General features: G+C 40.4%; 2 protein-coding genes across 2 annotated transcripts; one reads left to right on the forward strand and one right to left on the reverse strand.

Annotated features, from left to right (window-relative positions):
* Positions 1-9572: 9572 nt before the first annotated feature.
* LOC102712549 (polygalacturonase-like) lies at positions 9573-11395 on the reverse strand. Its single transcript, XM_040525866.1, is given in 5 exon segments — positions 9573-9993; positions 10112-10627; positions 10732-10917; positions 11025-11156; positions 11249-11395. Coding segments are annotated over 5 exon segments (1215 nt in total). The 3' UTR covers positions 9573-9759.
* A 2388-nt stretch (positions 11396-13783) lies between these two features.
* On the forward strand, positions 13784-15369 carry LOC102712826 (40S ribosomal protein S15a-1-like). The gene is made up of 4 exons (XM_006657486.3): positions 13784-13879; positions 14644-14781; positions 14867-15027; positions 15130-15369. The coding sequence occupies exons 2-4, from the start codon at positions 14649-14651 to the stop codon at positions 15226-15228; spliced, it is 393 nt and encodes a 130-aa protein (XP_006657549.1). The 5' UTR covers positions 13784-13879; positions 14644-14648; the 3' UTR covers positions 15229-15369.
* The last annotated feature ends 3917 nt before the right edge of the window (positions 15370-19286 follow it).

A 19286-nucleotide genomic window follows, 5' to 3' on the forward strand; every position in this document is an offset into this window, starting at 1 on the left:
CAGCGGAAAAAGAAACAACCTAAAACCATTTAATCTTCAGCTTCAGCTGGCGAAGACGGCTCCACACCACAGGCATTCTCGACGGTGGAATGAACCTCACTTCAACCTTGGGAACAACCTTCTGATTGAAACTCTGGCACTTGCTCTTGTGGGGGAAAAGTTAAGCAAGACTGGGTACAAACCAACGTACTCAACAAGTAATACTCAAGAGAGGAGAATAATGAATGCAATAGGATATCAAGGATATGCTAAGGTTAAATTGCACAAAGCTGCAGCTATTTAGCAAAACAGTAAATAAAATAGACTGAATAAAAAGTAAAGTAACATTTAAAATAATCATCCACTGTCCAACGTTACACCACGTTGCAACAGGCCCAAACCGCTGTCGAACGTTGCACCACGTAGCGACAGGGTCAACACTCTGTCCAACGTTACACCACATTGTGACAGACCCAAACCACTGCCAACATTACACCACGTTGACAGGGCCAAACCAGTTCCAAGTTCATCAAGTTATTAAAGGTTCGAAATCCCAGTGAATCTGTCAGTTTGCCCAATAACCGTGGGCATGGCTATTTGAATAGTTTTAGTCTGCAGAGGTGTATAACTTACCCACAAGACATAGCTCCCAAGCATGTTACCATGCCCCAACGTATCACCACGATACCTAAGTACGGAAAACATGATAAGACCTTTCACCTAACCCTCCCTAGACAATCGCACCACACTTCAGATTTCGCCCCCTCCTTTACACCAAGTCGGGCATCTCCTCTTGTGCCTAGGTGAATCCGGAAGCAGCAGAGGCCATTGTTACGATGTCCCATCCATACTCCATCACGCCCACCCTTGCCTCGGTATGTCGAATATAGACAAGCTATACTACGAGTCTCACCGTTGCCCATTCTGGCTTGTGGCTAGTACATGTAAGACTTCTAGGGTTTCCTGAGAAACGGTCCATAATTGCCATGGGCACGACTCTCAAAACCATGCACCCACAGCCCACCATAAGCAATATTTTAGTTGTATTTAATCCACATCGGGAAATTTACCATGGTCACAACCATTAAAAGTCTGTCAAAGTCTAACAAATAATTAAACAAAAATTGGTGAGCTAGTTGAACTAAGCATGGCTAAGCATTGACTAACCCTAATTCTAGTCAAATTAACCCTGGGATGACAATAATAATGAGTGAGAATCAACGGGTATATAAAGGTAAAGACCCAATAGATAAATACAATAAATAGATTTGCATAAAACAATGCATGTTTGAATATAAAGCAGGGATTTTATAAACATAGGTTCAGTATGATAAAAGAAGGGTGTTACTTGCCTTGCTTAGATCTACGAGGAACTTTGGCGATGACTTCGGGAACGAACGACGCTTCAACGGGGTCAAAACCTACGACAAAAAAAGGCAAAACAAGCTATAAAACTACTGAAACAGAGAAAGAAACTATTTTTAATGGATTCTTGGCATTTTTCTAGATTTAATAAAATTCGAATGGACTAAAATGGAGACTAGATGAATTAGTTATGAATTTTAGAAGATTAACTATGTTTTTAAACTAAACAGAAAACCTTAATGAATTAATTGCGCAATTAATCGGAGGCGCTGACGCCAGCATGAGAGGAGAGAGGAAATACTGACGGACTGGGCCCACTAGCCAGTGAGACAAGGGAGGGGAGAGACACTGCCACGTGGGCCCAGGGGAGAGGGAAGACAAAAAAGGGGAAAAGTTGACAGGTGGGGACCACTTGTCAGGGAGATGGAGAGACCGACAAATAGGCCCATGGCTGGGTGAGAGAGGGAGAGAGAGGAGACTGACACGCGGGACCCGTGAAGGGAAGGAGAGAGTGACTAGTGGGGTCCACCCGTCAGAGGAGAGAGAGGGCTGATGAGGCGGGCCCACAAGGCAGTGAGGGAGAGGGAAAATGGGCAGCTGACGTGCGGGCCCAGGGTGGCAGAGAGAGAAAATAGAGAGGGAGAGGGGATGGCGCGCTCGGCTTCGGTCGGAGCGGAGGAGGGAGAGGGCGGCCGGGTGGCGGACGTCGGCGGTGATCGGCGGCGAGCGGGGGGGGGGGGGGGGGGTGATGACCGGCGACGGTGTACAGCCGGCAACGACCACCGAATGGCGGTGGGCGGTGCTAACAAGCGGCGGCGGCGGCAAACAGAGTAGAGCGAGGAGGCGAGACTCGCCGGCGGCGGCGCGTGCGATGAGAGATGGCTGCACAAGCCGGCGCACGGCGGTGAGCGGTGGCGCAAGGTGACGGGCATGCGGCAAAGTGCGGTGGCTCGATGGGAGAGGAGTGGCGGCGGCCGGGGAAGGACGGCGCGAACGCGGTGGCCCAACGGCGCGGCACGCGCGAGTGGGAGGTGGCGCGAGGCGGACGCGCGGGCGAGCGGCGCGACGCGGCGGCGGAGGCTGGAGAGGAAGGAGGAGAGGGGAGATCGAGGTGCGGCGAGTGTGGCCGGGAAGAGGAGGGAGGAGCGGCACGCGACGACGGCTTGACGGCGTGATGCGTGCGCGGGGAGGCAGAGGAGGATGGAGGGAGGGGTAAGTCGTGGCGACGGCGGCCGAGGAGCGGTGCGACGACGGTGCGACAGCGGGCAACCGGCGTGGGCGTGGCGGTAGGGAAGGAAGAAGGAGAGGGGAGAGGGCGGCGCTCACCAATGTTGGAGGACGGTGACGACGGCCGACACGACGTGGGACGGCGCCCGGCGGCGACGATTGGCGATGGAGACGGTGCCCAACGATGACGGCGAGGAGCGGCGACGAGGGACGGGTTCCAGAGAGGCGAAGGAGGGCAATGGCTCGAGCAGGCGAAAGGGAGCGAGTGGCGGCCGGGGGGGGGGGGCGAATTTATGGGTGGCGGCCAGCGCGTAGCGCGGGGATGGTTGGCCATGGCGGCTCGTGGGTCGCGGCCGGCGGTTACGGGGTTATTGGCGGCGGGGTGTGCACGCGGGAGCGGCGGGATCGGAGGCGGTAGTTGCGGCCGGTGGTTGCGCGACGCGGCGCGCTGGCGCTCTGGCGGGCGCGGGCAGAGGCGGGCGTGTGTGACGCACGGGCGCGAGCGACGCGCGCATGCGGCGCCGATACGGCGATCGAAGCGCGGGAGGTGGGGAGGCGTGAGGCGAGGGCGCTACCATTGGCGCGGGTGCAGCTCGGCCGGGAACATGGCGCGACGCGGCGACAGCAGCGGAGGGCGGTCGAGAGAAGGAAGGCGGCGGCCGGGACGGTGGCGCACGAGTGGAGGGGGCAGTGCGGCGGTGAGTCGACCAGCGGCAGGGCGCGCTCGGGTGTGGGTGGAGTGCGGCCGGCAATCACGGGGCGGACGGACGGCCTGGACGGGGTAATGGCCGCGGCGCGCGGCGCGGCACGACATGCCCAGGCGTGCGGCCGGAGGAAGACGATGGGGCTAACAGGTGGTCCCCACCTGTCAGTGGCCCGGAGAGAGGAGAGTGAGGCGGGAGTGAGCGGGCTGTGGTGGGCTGGAGGGGAGAGCTGGGTCGGCCCACGCGGGAGAGGGGAGGAGTTCGAAGGGAGTTGGGCTGGCAGGCCGACGACCTTGTCGGCTAGGAGGGAGGAAGAGGAGGGCTGGGCTGGAGGAGAGGGGAAAGGGAGGCAGACTAGCTGGCCCGGCCGAGTGGGGAAACAGGCCGAGGGGAGGGAGCGGGCCGACTGGCTGGGCCGGTGGAGAGGGAAAAGGGAGGCAAAGGGGACTTCGAGCGCAGGTTGGGTCACGACTCAGGAAATTGCGAGCAGAACGCGTATTCGCAGAACATAACCAAAACGTGCACGAATTAGAGTTTCGCAGGACCAATTAGATCTGAAACACGAAAACGGGAATCGTTAGCGGAACAACGATAGGAATTAACGACCCGTTAAATCGAGATTTAACGACTCGTTAAACCGGAAACTAAACGACTTTAACGTAAAACCAATTTACGTACGAAATTGAACTCCACACTGTAGATCAACCTCACGCCAGCTAATTAGATTAGAAAAACTAAACAATTATACGGTATCAAAAATAGATTGATTCGTAAAAGTAAAATGTGTGCGAACGTGAGATTCGGTGGAGAGATTGATGACGGATTGCTGCTGCTTGCTTGCTGTTCGGCACCCACAGAACAGGGACGTGCAGCAGCACAAGATCGGCGGCAAGGACGACCAGCGAGGCTGCAAAAGAGGGCTCGGCCAACGGCTGCTGTTGCTTGCTGTTTGGCAGGGATGAACCTCGATGAAGTGACCGAGAGGACGACCAGCAGAGGATCAGCGACAAGCAGGGTGGTGGCTGATCGGCAGGGGAGGCGACTCGGTAGGGAGACGGTGTCGACTGAGCATAGAAACGGCGTGGGCGCAGCGCAGCTGAAAAAAGACGGAAAAAGAGGAGGCTTGGGGGTCTATTTATAGCAGAGAGCTAGAGATAAATCTAAAAATCCATCTTCTATTAAAAAGGAAATAGATAAAGTTTTAAAGGGATAAGAAATATAGTCTAATAGATTGGAATTAGTTTTTACGTAAGAGAGGTAGGAATGGGGTGGCTCACGGCCAGGCAGGAGGGGGAAACGTGCGGCACTGCAGGGGAGATCGCACTATCCACGGAGGAGGGGAGAGGAGGTGCGACCAGGGAGAAAAAATAAGGAAAAGAGAAAAAGAAAAGGGAAAAAGGAGAAAGAAAGGAGGGAAAAGAAAAGAAAAGGAAAGGAGAGAAAAAAAAATTACCTCTAATTTTACCGATTTTTATTAAGTTTATTTAAGCAAATTTTATTGATTACAATTCAAACATAATTCATGTTAATAATTTAAAATGCTTTCGGGACATTTTAGAATATCCGAAAAGCTTCCAATTAGTTTAATTAAATTTATACACTGATTTTCTCTTGAACTTTAATTAGAAAAATTATTTTTAATACATTATTTAATTATTTATTGGCTAAGGTAAAACTCTGGACGTGACAGCTACGAACTACGTAGCCGAGGTCTGGCTGTCCGGGGCCCTGACGCCCTTGACAGCACGGTCAACATGCTTTTAATGAATATTATCAATAACCATTAATATATATATATATATATATATATATATTCATTATATTTTACACTCACCATATCACTACCATAAAGCTATCATTTCAAACAGTTTGTGATTGTTATATCTGTAAGTTCACAGAACCCTTCTAATTTCCAAGAGCATGCTTAATAATAAGGCGGAGTCATCCCAAATAGTTAGGCAACCATTATAAAAATCAACCTTTTATGAAATGTACTCCACAAGAAAAAATGTTAAAAATATTTTTTGCCTTTACCACAAGCTATGTAGCATTATAGTTCTACTATTATCTCATTATTAATTATGTATTATCGCAAACAAGCTTTCCAAGCTTAAAATCAGTGTGTTCTGTATAAAAAACTATATATAACAGTTTATAATCTGATATTTCTAAATATTTTTTTTTCACTTTGTAGTAGTTAATTCAATTAATTATACCATCAAATAGCTATCACAAAATCATATAATCCAGAAAATCTAAAAATTTTATGAGAAAAGAACAGCACCAAGTATCACAATTTTGCAAATCGTCCTTGAAACAATACCTTAAGATACCACATTTCATAGTTTAAAACTTTAGTGTAAAACTTTTACCTCTAGATACAATGTATCTCATGGTATCAAAATTTTGCATTACTTTCTCAAGAACCGGAAAATTTTCCTTTTGCAAATTATAAGTTCAAGGTACAGGAGATTCATGCGAGCTCATCAATCATATATGAGAAATCTTATATCATTGATTAAACAAGGTACCCCTATAGTTGGAGATGGACTTATGCTAGTCCTTTACAGCCCCATCGTTTTGCTTATTATGAGCATAAGTTAAACAATTTATTAAATACTAAAAATGATTTTTTGAAAAAAAATTATATATATGTTCTTAGCGATCTAAAAGCAAAGGCCAAAAAATAAACCGTGATGAAAAAGAAAATCCAAATTTAGTTTTTAAAATTCATTTTTTTTCTCATAAGTATAAACATAAGAGAAAATATGGGGGCCTATCATCTGAAGCAATTCATAATATAATGAAATAAAAAATCCTAAATAGAATCATAAACATTACATAGAACTTACAAGTTGCAACCAAAAATCTCAATGTAACTACCTGTACACTTCGCTACCACAATACAAGAACTCCAATTAGCAGTTGACATTTGCTCGAAATCTTGGTTGAAAGTTGAATCATTAGAAAATTGTTGCTAGATGATTTTCTTGTCCAAACAATGACAAAAATCACTAGCACAGATCCTCTCATTTATGACGGCCTGTCACATGCCTAGGCTAATGGGCCGTCAGAATAAATTCATCTCAATCGGGCCTAAAATGACCCCGTCATAGATGTAGTTGCATAGCCGAATCTAGGTGCATATACTTAGGACCCATCAGAGATCATACTTATCTGTGACGGGCACAAATGTATGTCCGATTAAGATTGTCTCAATTATCTTAACGGGCCAAACTATTAAGCCCATCAGAGATAACACTCATCTCAATCGGGCCTAGATTATGGCCCATCACAGATGACTCTTATCTCTGATGGGCCATGATTATGACCCGTCACTGATGACCCTCATCTCTGACGGGCCTAAATTATGGCCCGTCACAGATGCTATATTTAAATATAACAACTTCAAATGATATTTTTAAATACTAAATGATTTCAAATGGAAAACTTATTAACAACAAAGTTGTATAATTTTTGAAGATTTATAACTTTTATTTTGGTCATTTTTCTATATAATGTTTTCTTGAACAATTTGAATTTGAATTTAAAAATATGACAACTTCAAAACAACATTTTCAAATACTAAATGATTTTAACTAAAAATGTTATCAACAACAAAGTTTTATAACTCATCAAGATTTATAACTTTTATTTTGGTCATTTTTATATATCTTTTTTAAAAATAGTTTGAATATGAATTTGAAAATACGACAACTTCAAACAACATTTTCAAAGACTAAATGATTTCAACTAAAGAGGTCATCAACAATAAAGATGTATAACTCATCAAGATTTATAACTTTTATTTTGGTCATTTCTTCATCTAGCAAAGTGTTAGTAACATTGTTCACAAAATTGGCATATATGTGAATTTTATGAACAATGTTACTGTCACTTTACCGGATGAAGAAATGAACAAAATAAAAGTTATAGATAATGATGAGTTGTATAACTTTATTGTTGATGACTTTCAAGTTGAAATCATTTAGTATTTAAAAATATTATTTGAAGTTGTTATATTTTTAAATTCAAATTCAAATTGTTCAAAAAATGTTATCTAGCAAAAATACCAAAGTAAAATTTGTATGAATGTAGTTGTGTTAAATATATTGATGATTGTGTTTGTGGATGTGACATCATGGCCCAGGGGTTAATACGATTAATAGAATACTCATACTAATAAATTACAATTTCTTTTTCGGAAACAATATTCAAAGGAACTATGAGGTTAAGCGTGCTTGGCCTAGAACAAGACACACGGCTAACCAAATGCCCGTCGGAGATGACCACCAAAGAGGCATACATATGACAAAATTTATTCTAGGCCCGTCAGAGATGAGTGTCATCAGTGATGGGCCATAATCTATGCCCGATTGAGATGAGTGCCATCTATGACGGTCGGATGCCCGATTGAAATATTTTCTCACATAACTGACCTTAGTTTAGTGACGGAAGCCATACCCGATAGAGATGGTACTTTAAGCCCGTTAGAGATAACTGATTCCGTTCTAGTGAATGAAAGAGCAGGTGGCACTGAATCTTAATCCTCAAAATAAAAAAAAGTGATCAACCTAGGAGGAACTATGTTGACTTTGTATTAACAAGCAAATAGGCACTCACATTTATCTTGATGAGGATTCATATTTGTGTGGTCTAGATATAAACCCACACATGACACAACCAACTGAGCTAGGATCGGTTCGTGATCCTCAAAAGCAAGAACACAAGAAAGCATAAGCGAAACAGTTTTTTAACGATTAAAAAAATAATTTATGGATAAAATATGCGTGTGTATGTTCTTAGCGATCTAAAGCAAAATAAACCCACACCATCAACCAACTGACCTGTTCACACTAGATTTCTCTCTTTTTTTTCCTTGAATGTGTGGGTGGAAAATTAAAGTTCAAATTTATGGCATATTAGATATAGAACTATATCGTGTTACTGTCATCATTTTATTTTCATAATTTTTCATAGCCATTTCAGGAAAAACGAGGATCTGAACCATCAAGACATGATATATATCAAAATACTTCCCCAGAACATGAGTATCTTCAGTGTTAAAAATGCCAAGAATACGATGATCGGTTCAGTGGCTGGCAGTATACATCTTTACTCATCACAAATTAAGGAGTGCACAGTCAACATGCTTTTAATGAATATTATCAATAACCATTAATATATATATTCATTATATTTTACACTCACCATATCACTGCCACAAAGCTATCATTTCAAACTGTTTGCGATCGTTATATCTGTAAATTCACAGAACCCTTCTAATTTCCAAGAGCATGGTTAATAATAAGGCGGAGTCATCCCAAATAGTCAGGCAACCATTATTAAAATAGACATTTGTAAGAGTTTCTTTATCAACCTTTTATGAAATGTACTCCACAAGAAAAAACGTTAAAAATATTTTTTGTCTTTACCACATGCTATGTAGTATTATAGTTCTACTATTTTCTCATTATTAATTATGTATTATGGCAAACAAGACTTCCAAGCTTAAAATCAGTGTGTTATGTATAAAAAAACTATATATAACAGTTTATAATCCGATATTTCTAATTTTTTTTACTTTGTAGTAGTTAATTCAATGAATTATACCATCAAATAGCTATCAAAACATCATATAATGCAGAAAATCTAAAAATCTTATGAGAAAAGAACAACACCAAGTATCACAATTTTGCAAATCATCCTTGAAACAATACCTTAAGATACCACATTTTATAGTTTAAAAGTTTAGTGTAAAACTTTTACCTCCAGATACAAGGTATCTCATGTATCAAAATTTTGCATTACTTTCTCAAGAACTGAAAAATTTTTCTTTTGCAAATTATAAGTTCAAGGTATAGGAGATTCATGCGAGCTCATCAATCATATCTGAGAAATCTTACATCATTGATTAAACAAGGTACCCCTATAGTTGGAGATGGACTTATGTTAGTCCTTTACAACCCCATCGTTCTGCTTATAATAAGCATAAGTTAAACAATTTATTAAATATTAAAAATGATTTTTTGATAAAATTTTTATATACATGTTCTTAGCGATCTAAAAGCTAAGGCCAAAAAATAAACCGCGATGAAAAAAAAATCCAAATTTAAGTTTTAAAATTCAATTTTTTGCTCATAAGTATAAACATAAGAGAAAATATGGGAGCCTAGCATCTGAAGTAATTCATAATATAATGAAATCGAAAAATTCCAAATAGAATCATAAACATTACATAGAACTTACAAGTTACAACCAAAAATCTCAATCGTAACCACTTGTACATTTCGCTACCACAATACAAGAGCTCCAGTTGCTCTACTCTGCATCTACGCTCTCTTTTCAGGGCCTCCCTAAGATGTAGTATCCGATACATATTTTCCCTCCTATTCTATATATATTCTTGGGCCCCCTATATTCTTCTGTAAAGATCTGCTCCTCTGCATTTTCCACTTGGAATGGTGTTACTAGCTGATTCAGATCAATTTTTGAAACTACATGGCTGTGGACTAACACTCCCAGATTTCTTCCATTCTGCATTCTGACAGGTGCTCCTCACATCGTTGCTACCTCCCTTGACAGTGAGCTTGACATATTCCAAGGTTATGCCATGGCAAGGCACACTGCTGCTGCAATGAAGCATGATGGCCTCCTCTGATGCACTTGTGCCCCTGATGTTTTTAAATAGCACGTCACTCACCTCCACTGCAGATTTCTGCAACAAAAAGAATACATGAAGTTAAGCTTAACCACACAGATGAATTGACAATAAGCGAGGAAATCCAACTTGTTCGTCCTAGTTTTGTGTCAAAACTAAGTTCAACTTTCTATACCTATTGCTTGCAAGGTGTAGAAGAGTCACAGTAATTTTGGTCGATGATGATGGGGTTCCAGACATTGTCCATGACCATGTTCTGGAACACGATGTTCTTGGCAGAACCCTTCCCTCCCTGCCATGTCTTGATGCGAGCTCCATTCGTCGTGCCGTACAGCCTGCCATTGTCGACGGTGACATTGCTGACATGAGCTTCAGAGTTGTGATCGCCCAAGCTCCCGATGCTGATGCCATGCCTGGGCCCACACACCATGTTATTGACATGTAGGTTCTCGGTTCTGTCCTGGATCGACATGCAGTCGTCTCCGGTCTTGATCGTGCAGTCCATCACCTGAACATCTCTGCTGCGTGTGATGTGGATGTCGTCCGTGTTTGGGCTGGTTTCCGGTGCTGTGATCGATACGGGAGACATCTTCACATCGGTGCAATCCTCCACAGAAATTTGGATTTGTTGGCTGTTCACCACCTTCAGGTCCTCCACTTTCAGGTTCTTGCAGGCGTGCAATGTCAGTGCCTGTGAAAGAAATTAAATAAAACAAGGTAGAGTATGTAAGGTAAATTGCCATCACGGTTGCTGCACTTTAGTGTTCATGATATTTAGATTGCAACCATACATACCATTGGAGCTTCTGTGCATGGCAGATTTGAATTGGTTTTGCATGAATTTTGCCACCAAATCTTGCCATTTCCATCAATGGTCCCACCGCCGGTGATAGTTAGGGAAGTGACACCACTGATCAAGATCCAATGTCTTATAGTCTCCTTGCTCCAGTCTGACCTCTTCGGAGAAGCCATCAAATTACTCTTCACCCGAAGATTTTGCATGAAAATGAAAAGGAAAGTCAGATTTTTTTTGTTAAGAAGAAATACATACATGCATGCAAATGAATGCATCTGTAACTCTGTCTCACCATCAGTACGATGTTGGATTTGCATGGACCAGACAATATTGTGTGCCTGTTGAGGTATTTCTTGCCCTTGGGGATGAGCAAAACTGCAGGTTTTGCAGAGGAGCAAGCTGCAGCCCAGGCATCTCGCAAAGCCTGCAAGGTTACACACAAATCAACAACACTGATTAGGTTTTTCTGAAACTATTATTTATTCAGGAAGTAAACAACAATTAATGTATTTTTACCTTGGTGTCATCGTGGAGTCCATCTCCACGAGCCCCGTAGCTCTGCATGCTGAACACATTACTGCCAGCGTTTGCATTAACACCAGTCAAGGAGAACAAGAACAATGCAATGAGAGATGCAGAGAAAATGAGAACGGTGGAGGCCATTTCTCTGACTGAATTTGACAATTTCTCAGAGAGCAAGTAAAGTGCTAGTTCTGGTCTTGTAGGATGCGCTGCTGCTTGATGTGGTGATTGATGGAGACCAAGGGTTAGAGCAGGGCAAGTATTTATATGTGCTGATATGGGCTGGATACCTTTGGACGTTTCCTATATGTGCTGGATGTGTTGCTTGTGGATGATTAGCTAGTTTGGTGCAGATATTTGGGGTTTAGCATCAGAAGATTCTGTCAGCATGGGAACCGTGATAAATGTGCCTGAGTTTGTGTACTTGTAAAGATAATTCCTTCCGGGTTAGCCATTTCTCTCTTGAATTTCACAAGGAGAGAAAGGACATTAGGAGATAAAATTCACCTATTAGCAAATATGCTCATTAAATCAACATAATTTGATCAGTACTCTACAGTGGAGAGTTTAGACTGACTAGGCTTACATGGAAAGCTGAACCCCTGACAGATGTAGAGCCTTAGCTGACCTCCAGATATAATTTAATTACATAGCTAATTATCTTTTGAAAGTGATATGTCGTTAAAAAACATAAATACTAGGGGCATATGATGAGATAAGGATTGTGCATCTCTGAATCCGCTGTCTAGATACTTCATATGTATGCTCTTAGCTAGGAAAGGAAATGCTTGGAGGCACAAATGGAGATTATTCAGGGACAGAATGCCTATCTGGGGATATTTGCATGGCCAAAGATTGATCATGGATATCTTATTGAAAGTCTGGAGAATGCATTGAGTAAGCAGGTGAACAACTTAGTTGATTGGGAAGGAACATCAAGTACTTTTTTGGTTTCTGGAACATCAAGGACTAATAGTCTTCACCAAGAAAGCTGAAAAAACCTACAATTTTTTAAAACAAATCATAGGCCTGCCGGAGGCTGGTTTGATGGATGATTCCAAGACTTGTTGGGGGAAACATGTTTTGAGGTAGATATCCAAGTCTGACCTTTTTTAAGGTAGCAATCTGCAATTAGTAATGAAATAAAGAGATATCATTAGTCTTTTCAGATAGTTGTTGTTTGTTTTGAGGTAGATATCCAAGTGGAATATGACATAATCTAATTAAACCGAACAATAAAGGGCTACACTGTGTAGTTAGCAACGCATGAATGTACATGAATTGATACTGGCAGTTGCTGCTGCTTTCAAATTTTTCATAATTAATACTACCTCCGATTTTTTTCATATTTGACGATGTTGACTTTTAAACATTTGTTTGACCATTGTCTTGTTTATTTTTTTTAGAAATATACAAAATTATGGTTCATGCTTAATGATTGTTTAATGATAAAGTAAATTTACAACAAAATAAGTATCACCTACATTTCACAATTTAAGACTTTCTAGCATTAACTAGATTCATATGAATACTAACAAATCTAAACATATTTACAAACGATATACACTGAATTGATTAATAGATGAATATAAACATAGCCAAAATATCTGAAAATATAATACAGAGGGAGTAATAATTACATAATTTTTTTAAATAACACAAATGATCAAACATTGATTCGTCAAGCATAAAAAAACCAGAGTGAGTACTTCATAACCTTTTAATTCTGTATCATAGTGTATCATGATGATCATGGGGGCTGATGAAATGCTGCAAATAAAGGTTTTTAGGAGGTCATACACACGCAAGATAGCAAAATCACCATCTACACAACAATCAGAAAAGTACCCGTTTCTTGTTCTCTGTCACCATGCATGCTCCCTTCTCCAAACAAACTTCAACTACTTCAGAAGGAACCTAGCAAGCATAATAATCAAATTATCCAAACATGGACATGAAAAAACACCAGATAAATCATCCAGCTGTACGAAAACCTAAGGAAGGAAACTAGAGTTGACTGATCAATGCATAAGAATGTAAAGACTTGTTCCTAGAGAGAGAAGAAATTCCTTGTGAGATCCTGCCTAGGTTTAATCCACCAAAAGAGAGAAAAAAAAATTCGAAATTTGGCGGCTTGTTCTTGCTCTATTGGTGAGAATGAATGGAGGAGGAGCAAAAGAAGAAGAGGAAGTAGGCAGAATGAGACGGCTTCTTCACCATTCGCCGCCGCCTCTCTTCGCACTGCGCTGTGGCGCCAGCTGAGAGGGGGAACGCGGTCGGCGGCCTCTCGCCGTTCGCGCCGCCGCCGCCGCCGTGGGGGACTCGCCGCGGCGGCGGGAGTTTTTTTTTTCCCATATCTTCTCCCCTCGTGAGCAACACGGCCCATGAAAGATTCGGGCCCAGCTCACCAAGAGGATACCTCCTCGTAAAGTTGTGAGGCCCAGATGACGCGGCAGCCCGATCGGACGGTCCAGATCGACCGGATCGCGCTATAAGAGGGGCGCACCACGCACCCAGCTCCAAAACCCTCAGCCGCCGCCGCCCGAGCAGAGAAGCCGCCCTCGCCGCCGACTTCGCCGCCACCGCGCGCTCTCCGACTCCGTCTCCGTCTGCGGCCGCCGCCAGGTGAGCATCATCTCCCTGGCCTCCCTCCCGACCCAGTGATCGCGCGGATGGATGCTACAGGGAGATCTGTTCGCGAAGCTGAGCGCGCCTTGTTCCTGGTGTGGGTCGCACTCTCGTTTGCTGCTGGGTTAAACCCTAGGGTAGTGTAGATGATGAGGGGAGCACGAGTTAACGATGCTTTGGCCATATCCGTGCTGTTCCGCCGCATGAAATTGTTGCTGCGTCAGGCTAGTGAGCGAGATTTGTTTTGGAATCTAGGTTAGGTTGGCAACGTTGATTCCTTTCGAAAGAAAAAAAGCTCGTTACACATGGTTATATGGAAAATGCATGTAGTTTCGGTTTTCACACTGTTCACGGAACCAGTTAGGCAGTCATTTTGTTTCTCATTGTCAGATTAACAGCTTAGTTTTCCTTTTGCTTAGGCATATGCTCACATGTACCTATCGATTAATCAGATGATTGCTGTATTTTAGTTTCTTCATTTGGTACCAATTATGTTGTAAAATTGGTGCTTTCTATTAGACTATTATTTCAGGCAATTTTTTTTAAATGTTAGTTCATATATGGTAGATCCTTGATTATATCTGTATGTTGTGTTTTTATTTACACTCATCAGCGAGCATGTATGCATTTGTTATTGTTATTCATAGATGCTTTTTTTGTCTTCATTGATATCTGTTGAAAGCATTTTTTAGCTTCATCATGTCTTGAGACTTGTTTATATGATAGTTAAGTAATGAAATGTTCTTCTCTTATTTTTGCAGACAAAATGGTGAGAGTTAGTGTACTGAACGATGCCCTGAAAACCATGTACAACGCTGAGAAGCGTGGTAAGCGGCAAGTTTTGATCCGTCCCTCCTCTAAGGTGATTATCAAATTTCTCATCGTCATGCAGAAGCATGGTAAGTCTTCTCTCAGTATGTATGCAGACATCAAACCGACTGATTGTTATACATGATATCAGACTCATGCTATTTCTGACTGCAGGCTACATAGGTGAGTTTGAATTTGTTGATGACCACCGGTCAGGCAAGATAGTGGTTGAGCTAAATGGACGGCTCAACAAGTGTGGCGTGATCAGCCCACGCTTTGACGTGGGTGTCAAAGAAATTGAGTCCTGGACTGCAAGGCTCCTTCCCTCCCGTCAGGTTAGTTTTTAGTCAAACTTTAGTCTGCACAAACTAAAACATCAACTTTAATTATGTTGTTTCAATCGTTCTGAGAAATAATTCGTATGGTATGTTGTGTAGTTTGGTTATATAGTACTTACCACCTCTGCTGGCATCATGGATCATGAAGAAGCGAGGCGGAAGAACGTCGGTGGCAAGGTTCTTGGTTTTTTCTATTAGAGACTCCTATCAGTTAGCCTTTAAATCTTTAAATTTGTAATGGGAGTCTGAATCATTGTCACTTCGTTGTGTGATGCTCCGAATCTTTGCATGATGCGTGCCTTTTTGATACTAATAATCTTTTACCGCAAGATACTGAAACTTTCTTGATGATCTTGTGACAAGCGCGATTCATAAATTACTCTGTCCCGATGTCCCGGCCCCGTTAATCGATAGTAAAGCGTGTGTTAATCAGCAAATTCATAACGCCATATAAGACTTAATCTGTGAAGTTAATGTTAACTGATTTGTCATTGAAAGCACGTGTTTAGTAGCATTGTTCACCAATAGTTTGTTATAATATATCTATTTTATTTTTAAAATATTACTATATTTATTTTTAAACTTTTCTAGATTTAATTTAGAACAATATAAATATAAATATTTTATAGTATATAATATTAATCATGGCCGGCATCGTTGAGGGCGTGCGAGGTTGTCAGCAAACGGAGCTCGCCTTTTGTATATACCGAAGAGTTAACGAGTAATCCGAGTACTAACTAGTCCAGGGTCACCGCGCATATTGGTTATCATTGGCAGTAGCATCTACGTGAATTTGGATGAAAATTCTAATAATATTTGTAAAAAAATCACAAAAATTCCTGGGAATAGATATGTTTTTTTAAAAACAGTTTAGTATTAAAATATCTGAAAATAGCAATTGTACTACCACACTTGAAACGAAAACTGACTAAATATGGAAAAATGAATAAATATTTGAGGATGCTATATCATAAATTTTTCCCACAATACTTCCTTCCTATTTGTCCGTAACATTTTACACATTTTAGGAGAGCACCAGTATGCGCGTGTTTTCATCAATATTTGTGACCTTGCTTGTATCCTGTTCGTGTCATGGATAATAGTTGGTTGTATGATTTGTGATTCTATCGTGGATAATATAGTATATACAAGCCGACAAACCCGCGTGTTACCGCGGGATATAAATATGGTAGCAGCAGAAAATAGATATATAAAGGACACTATATTTAAAAAGGTGTTTTTAAAAGAGTGAAGTGCACCATCCCTAAACTAAACTTGTAGAGGTTAATCGGCTGTAGATAAACGATGAGATAAACAGTGCGCATGAACAGTGCAACAGTAGAGCTGCTGCGTGGCAGCTGGACAGTACTTTCACCAAAAACATTAGTTTTTATAGATACATAATAGGCACTATAAACCTTCTACTAATTGATATTGTATTGTATTATGGTACATACACAAATTTTAATTGTGTTGTATATTTATTGGTCAAATAGGAGTTCCCATTTATAATGATTTGAATATTAATTAGCAAAGGTCATGCCGACGTTTTCAATTTACCAATTAATATGTCCTATATGTGCCAAACATATCATAGTATTTATTTTCTATTTCCATATTTTTTAAAACTTTTTAGGATATCCACTTTTTTATTATCCTACGATCAATCAGGTCATGATTTTGAGCATAATATTTTTAAATTTTTTTAGGATATTCTCATTTTTATTATCCTAGGGCCAATCAGGTCATGATTTTGAGCTCAAACCACTCAATAATTGCTTAAAACCATAGAAAAGCCACGAAGACCATGATGTTTGAATTTAATATTTTTGAAGATGATTTTTTCATGGTTTTCGTGGTTTTAACCAAGCTACTTTGGACCGTGGAAACATCAATAAACCATGGTACTAGACCGATATAAGGCTATTACCATATTCTAACACTGGAACTGATTTATTGAGTCCTAAAAGCAAATAGGGTTGTTTTAATTGTTAATGAATTCAATTATATCCTCTATCTCAAAATATTAGTGGTCGTGAATTTTTCCTTTTTCCTTTTACATGGAGAAGTTGTTTGGACAAATTTCAAACACTAAAAGTTGATATAGTTTGAGACAGTATTTGAAACATTCATTAATTGATTCCAATTAGGTACCTCATTTTAGTTAAAAAGTCGTATTGCCCAAAAAGATTGATAAGGGTCCGGGAATACAGCATGCCTTAAGCTTATATAATATTCAAAATTACATTACTTATGACGTCATACCTAACATAAATCTTTTTCAAAAGACCCTTATATAATTTTTTACATAATATGAGTTTTTTATTAAACTCAATCCATTACATAAAGACAATTTAATAGCAATAAAAATACTCTTGGCCCCTACATGGCTACGAGGGCACTGCAACCAAGAATGTCCATTTATAGTGCACATATAATCAATAATAGTATCTTTTGGCACGATCTCGTGTGTGCATATAGTGTAAGTAATATACGCGTCCATATATCTTTTCAGAATTTTCGTGAACAGGACAGGTAAGAATTTAAATCTGAATGACAAAGTTCGTCTATATCAGCACACACATTGACCCCTGGTGCATACGTGAGCAGCACAACATTGTTAGCGTCTTTCTATTCAGCTACGGCGCCGATGGAAGAGCATGTACACTAGCACAGACTATAAACTACCTATAAATATATTTTAAAAAGATAAGAGAGGAGAGAGAAGAGAGGTGAGCTACTAATTTATAGCCAGCTGCACACGGGCTCCAAAACAAAATGTGTGCATGACATGTTTTGTAGAGCTAACTATTGTATGCATTGAACATTAAATTGGCTATAGATGAATTGGAGTTAGTAGTTGGCTATACTATTGAACTTGCTCTAAGGGGCGAAGCTGCATGTACAAAGAGGAACCCCACGAAAAAAATTTCGCTAAAGTTTATCAATCTCACCATATATTCATTCCTTCGATCTAAATTCAGGCACCCGTAACATTGAAAAATAAATCAGCGTCACCACCTCTGTTTCGCTTAGCTTCGACCCTGGCCAATGTAGCTGGCTTTATCAGAAGGTTTATTCCTATTCATATATTATGTCTTTCTATGGATCTATTTACAAAATAAGTTTCTAAAAATAACTAAAATTTAAAATTTCCTGGCTCCTGAACATCTTATGCTTTTGTTGTCTTCTTAATATCCAAGGGATTTCGGTAACACACCGGCAATCTGCACTCTCAATTTTTTTACAGGTTATGGTTTTACCGAATATTCATAAAACTATTTGGGTAACAAGGAACAAACCTAATTGTCACTGATAATCTGAGAGACCCAATGAATATGGCAGGCTAGACTCCCCTGCCACACATTTATACTCCAGCCTACTTCAATTTTTATTTCTCACAGTTAGACTTTTACATATACCTTTGATCATACTTATTAAAATACATAGTTGTGATTTATTTTAATATTATAGAAACTTTAAGGACAACTTATAATTTTATATATTTATATAAAAAATTGAATAAGACGATTGGTTAAACATAGATCAGCGAGTGAACGACGTCGAATGAAAAAAATCAAAGAGAGTATTATATAATGATTCTGCCATCACTCTGTTTACTAAAATATTGTTTACTAAAATATTATATATTACTTATATAATGACGCGTGCCTGCCTTTTTGACACTCCTAATGTTTTACCGCAAGTTACTGAAACTTTCTATTGTGTTGTCTCGGTTTCTTATGATGATCTGTTGCCAAAACTAATCACTCCGGCACAATGGCCCGGTTAATCTATGTGACAAAATAATCCTGTAGTAAAACATGTGTCGTCAGGCAGTAAATTCTTAACGGAATATAAGATTTAATCTGTGAAGTTAATATTAACTGATTTGTCATTGAAAGCACCTATTTAGTTTTTTTTAATAAAGGCACTGTTCACCAATAGTTTGTGAGTTAAATAGTTTTATAATATATCTATACTGAAAATATTACTATATTTATTTTATAAACTCGGTTAAACTTGACTAGATTTGATTTATAACAATATAAATATTCTATAATATAGTATAAAAAGAAGGGAGTAGAATGCTAATGGGTACTGCACCTCGTCCTGAGAGCAAGAGCTAATGGCTGTAGTACTAGAGGCAACAAAAAAGCGTTTGGTTAGACCTATTTACGAACAAAATATAATTTATAAATAATACTTTATACGTATATTTTTAGCGATTAAAAGCTAAAGTTAAAAAATAAATT

The sequence above is a fragment of the Oryza brachyantha genome, chromosome 7 (genome assembly GCF_000231095.2).
Source record: "Oryza brachyantha chromosome 7, ObraRS2, whole genome shotgun sequence".
NCBI lineage: Eukaryota > Viridiplantae > Streptophyta > Magnoliopsida > Poales > Poaceae > Oryza > Oryza brachyantha.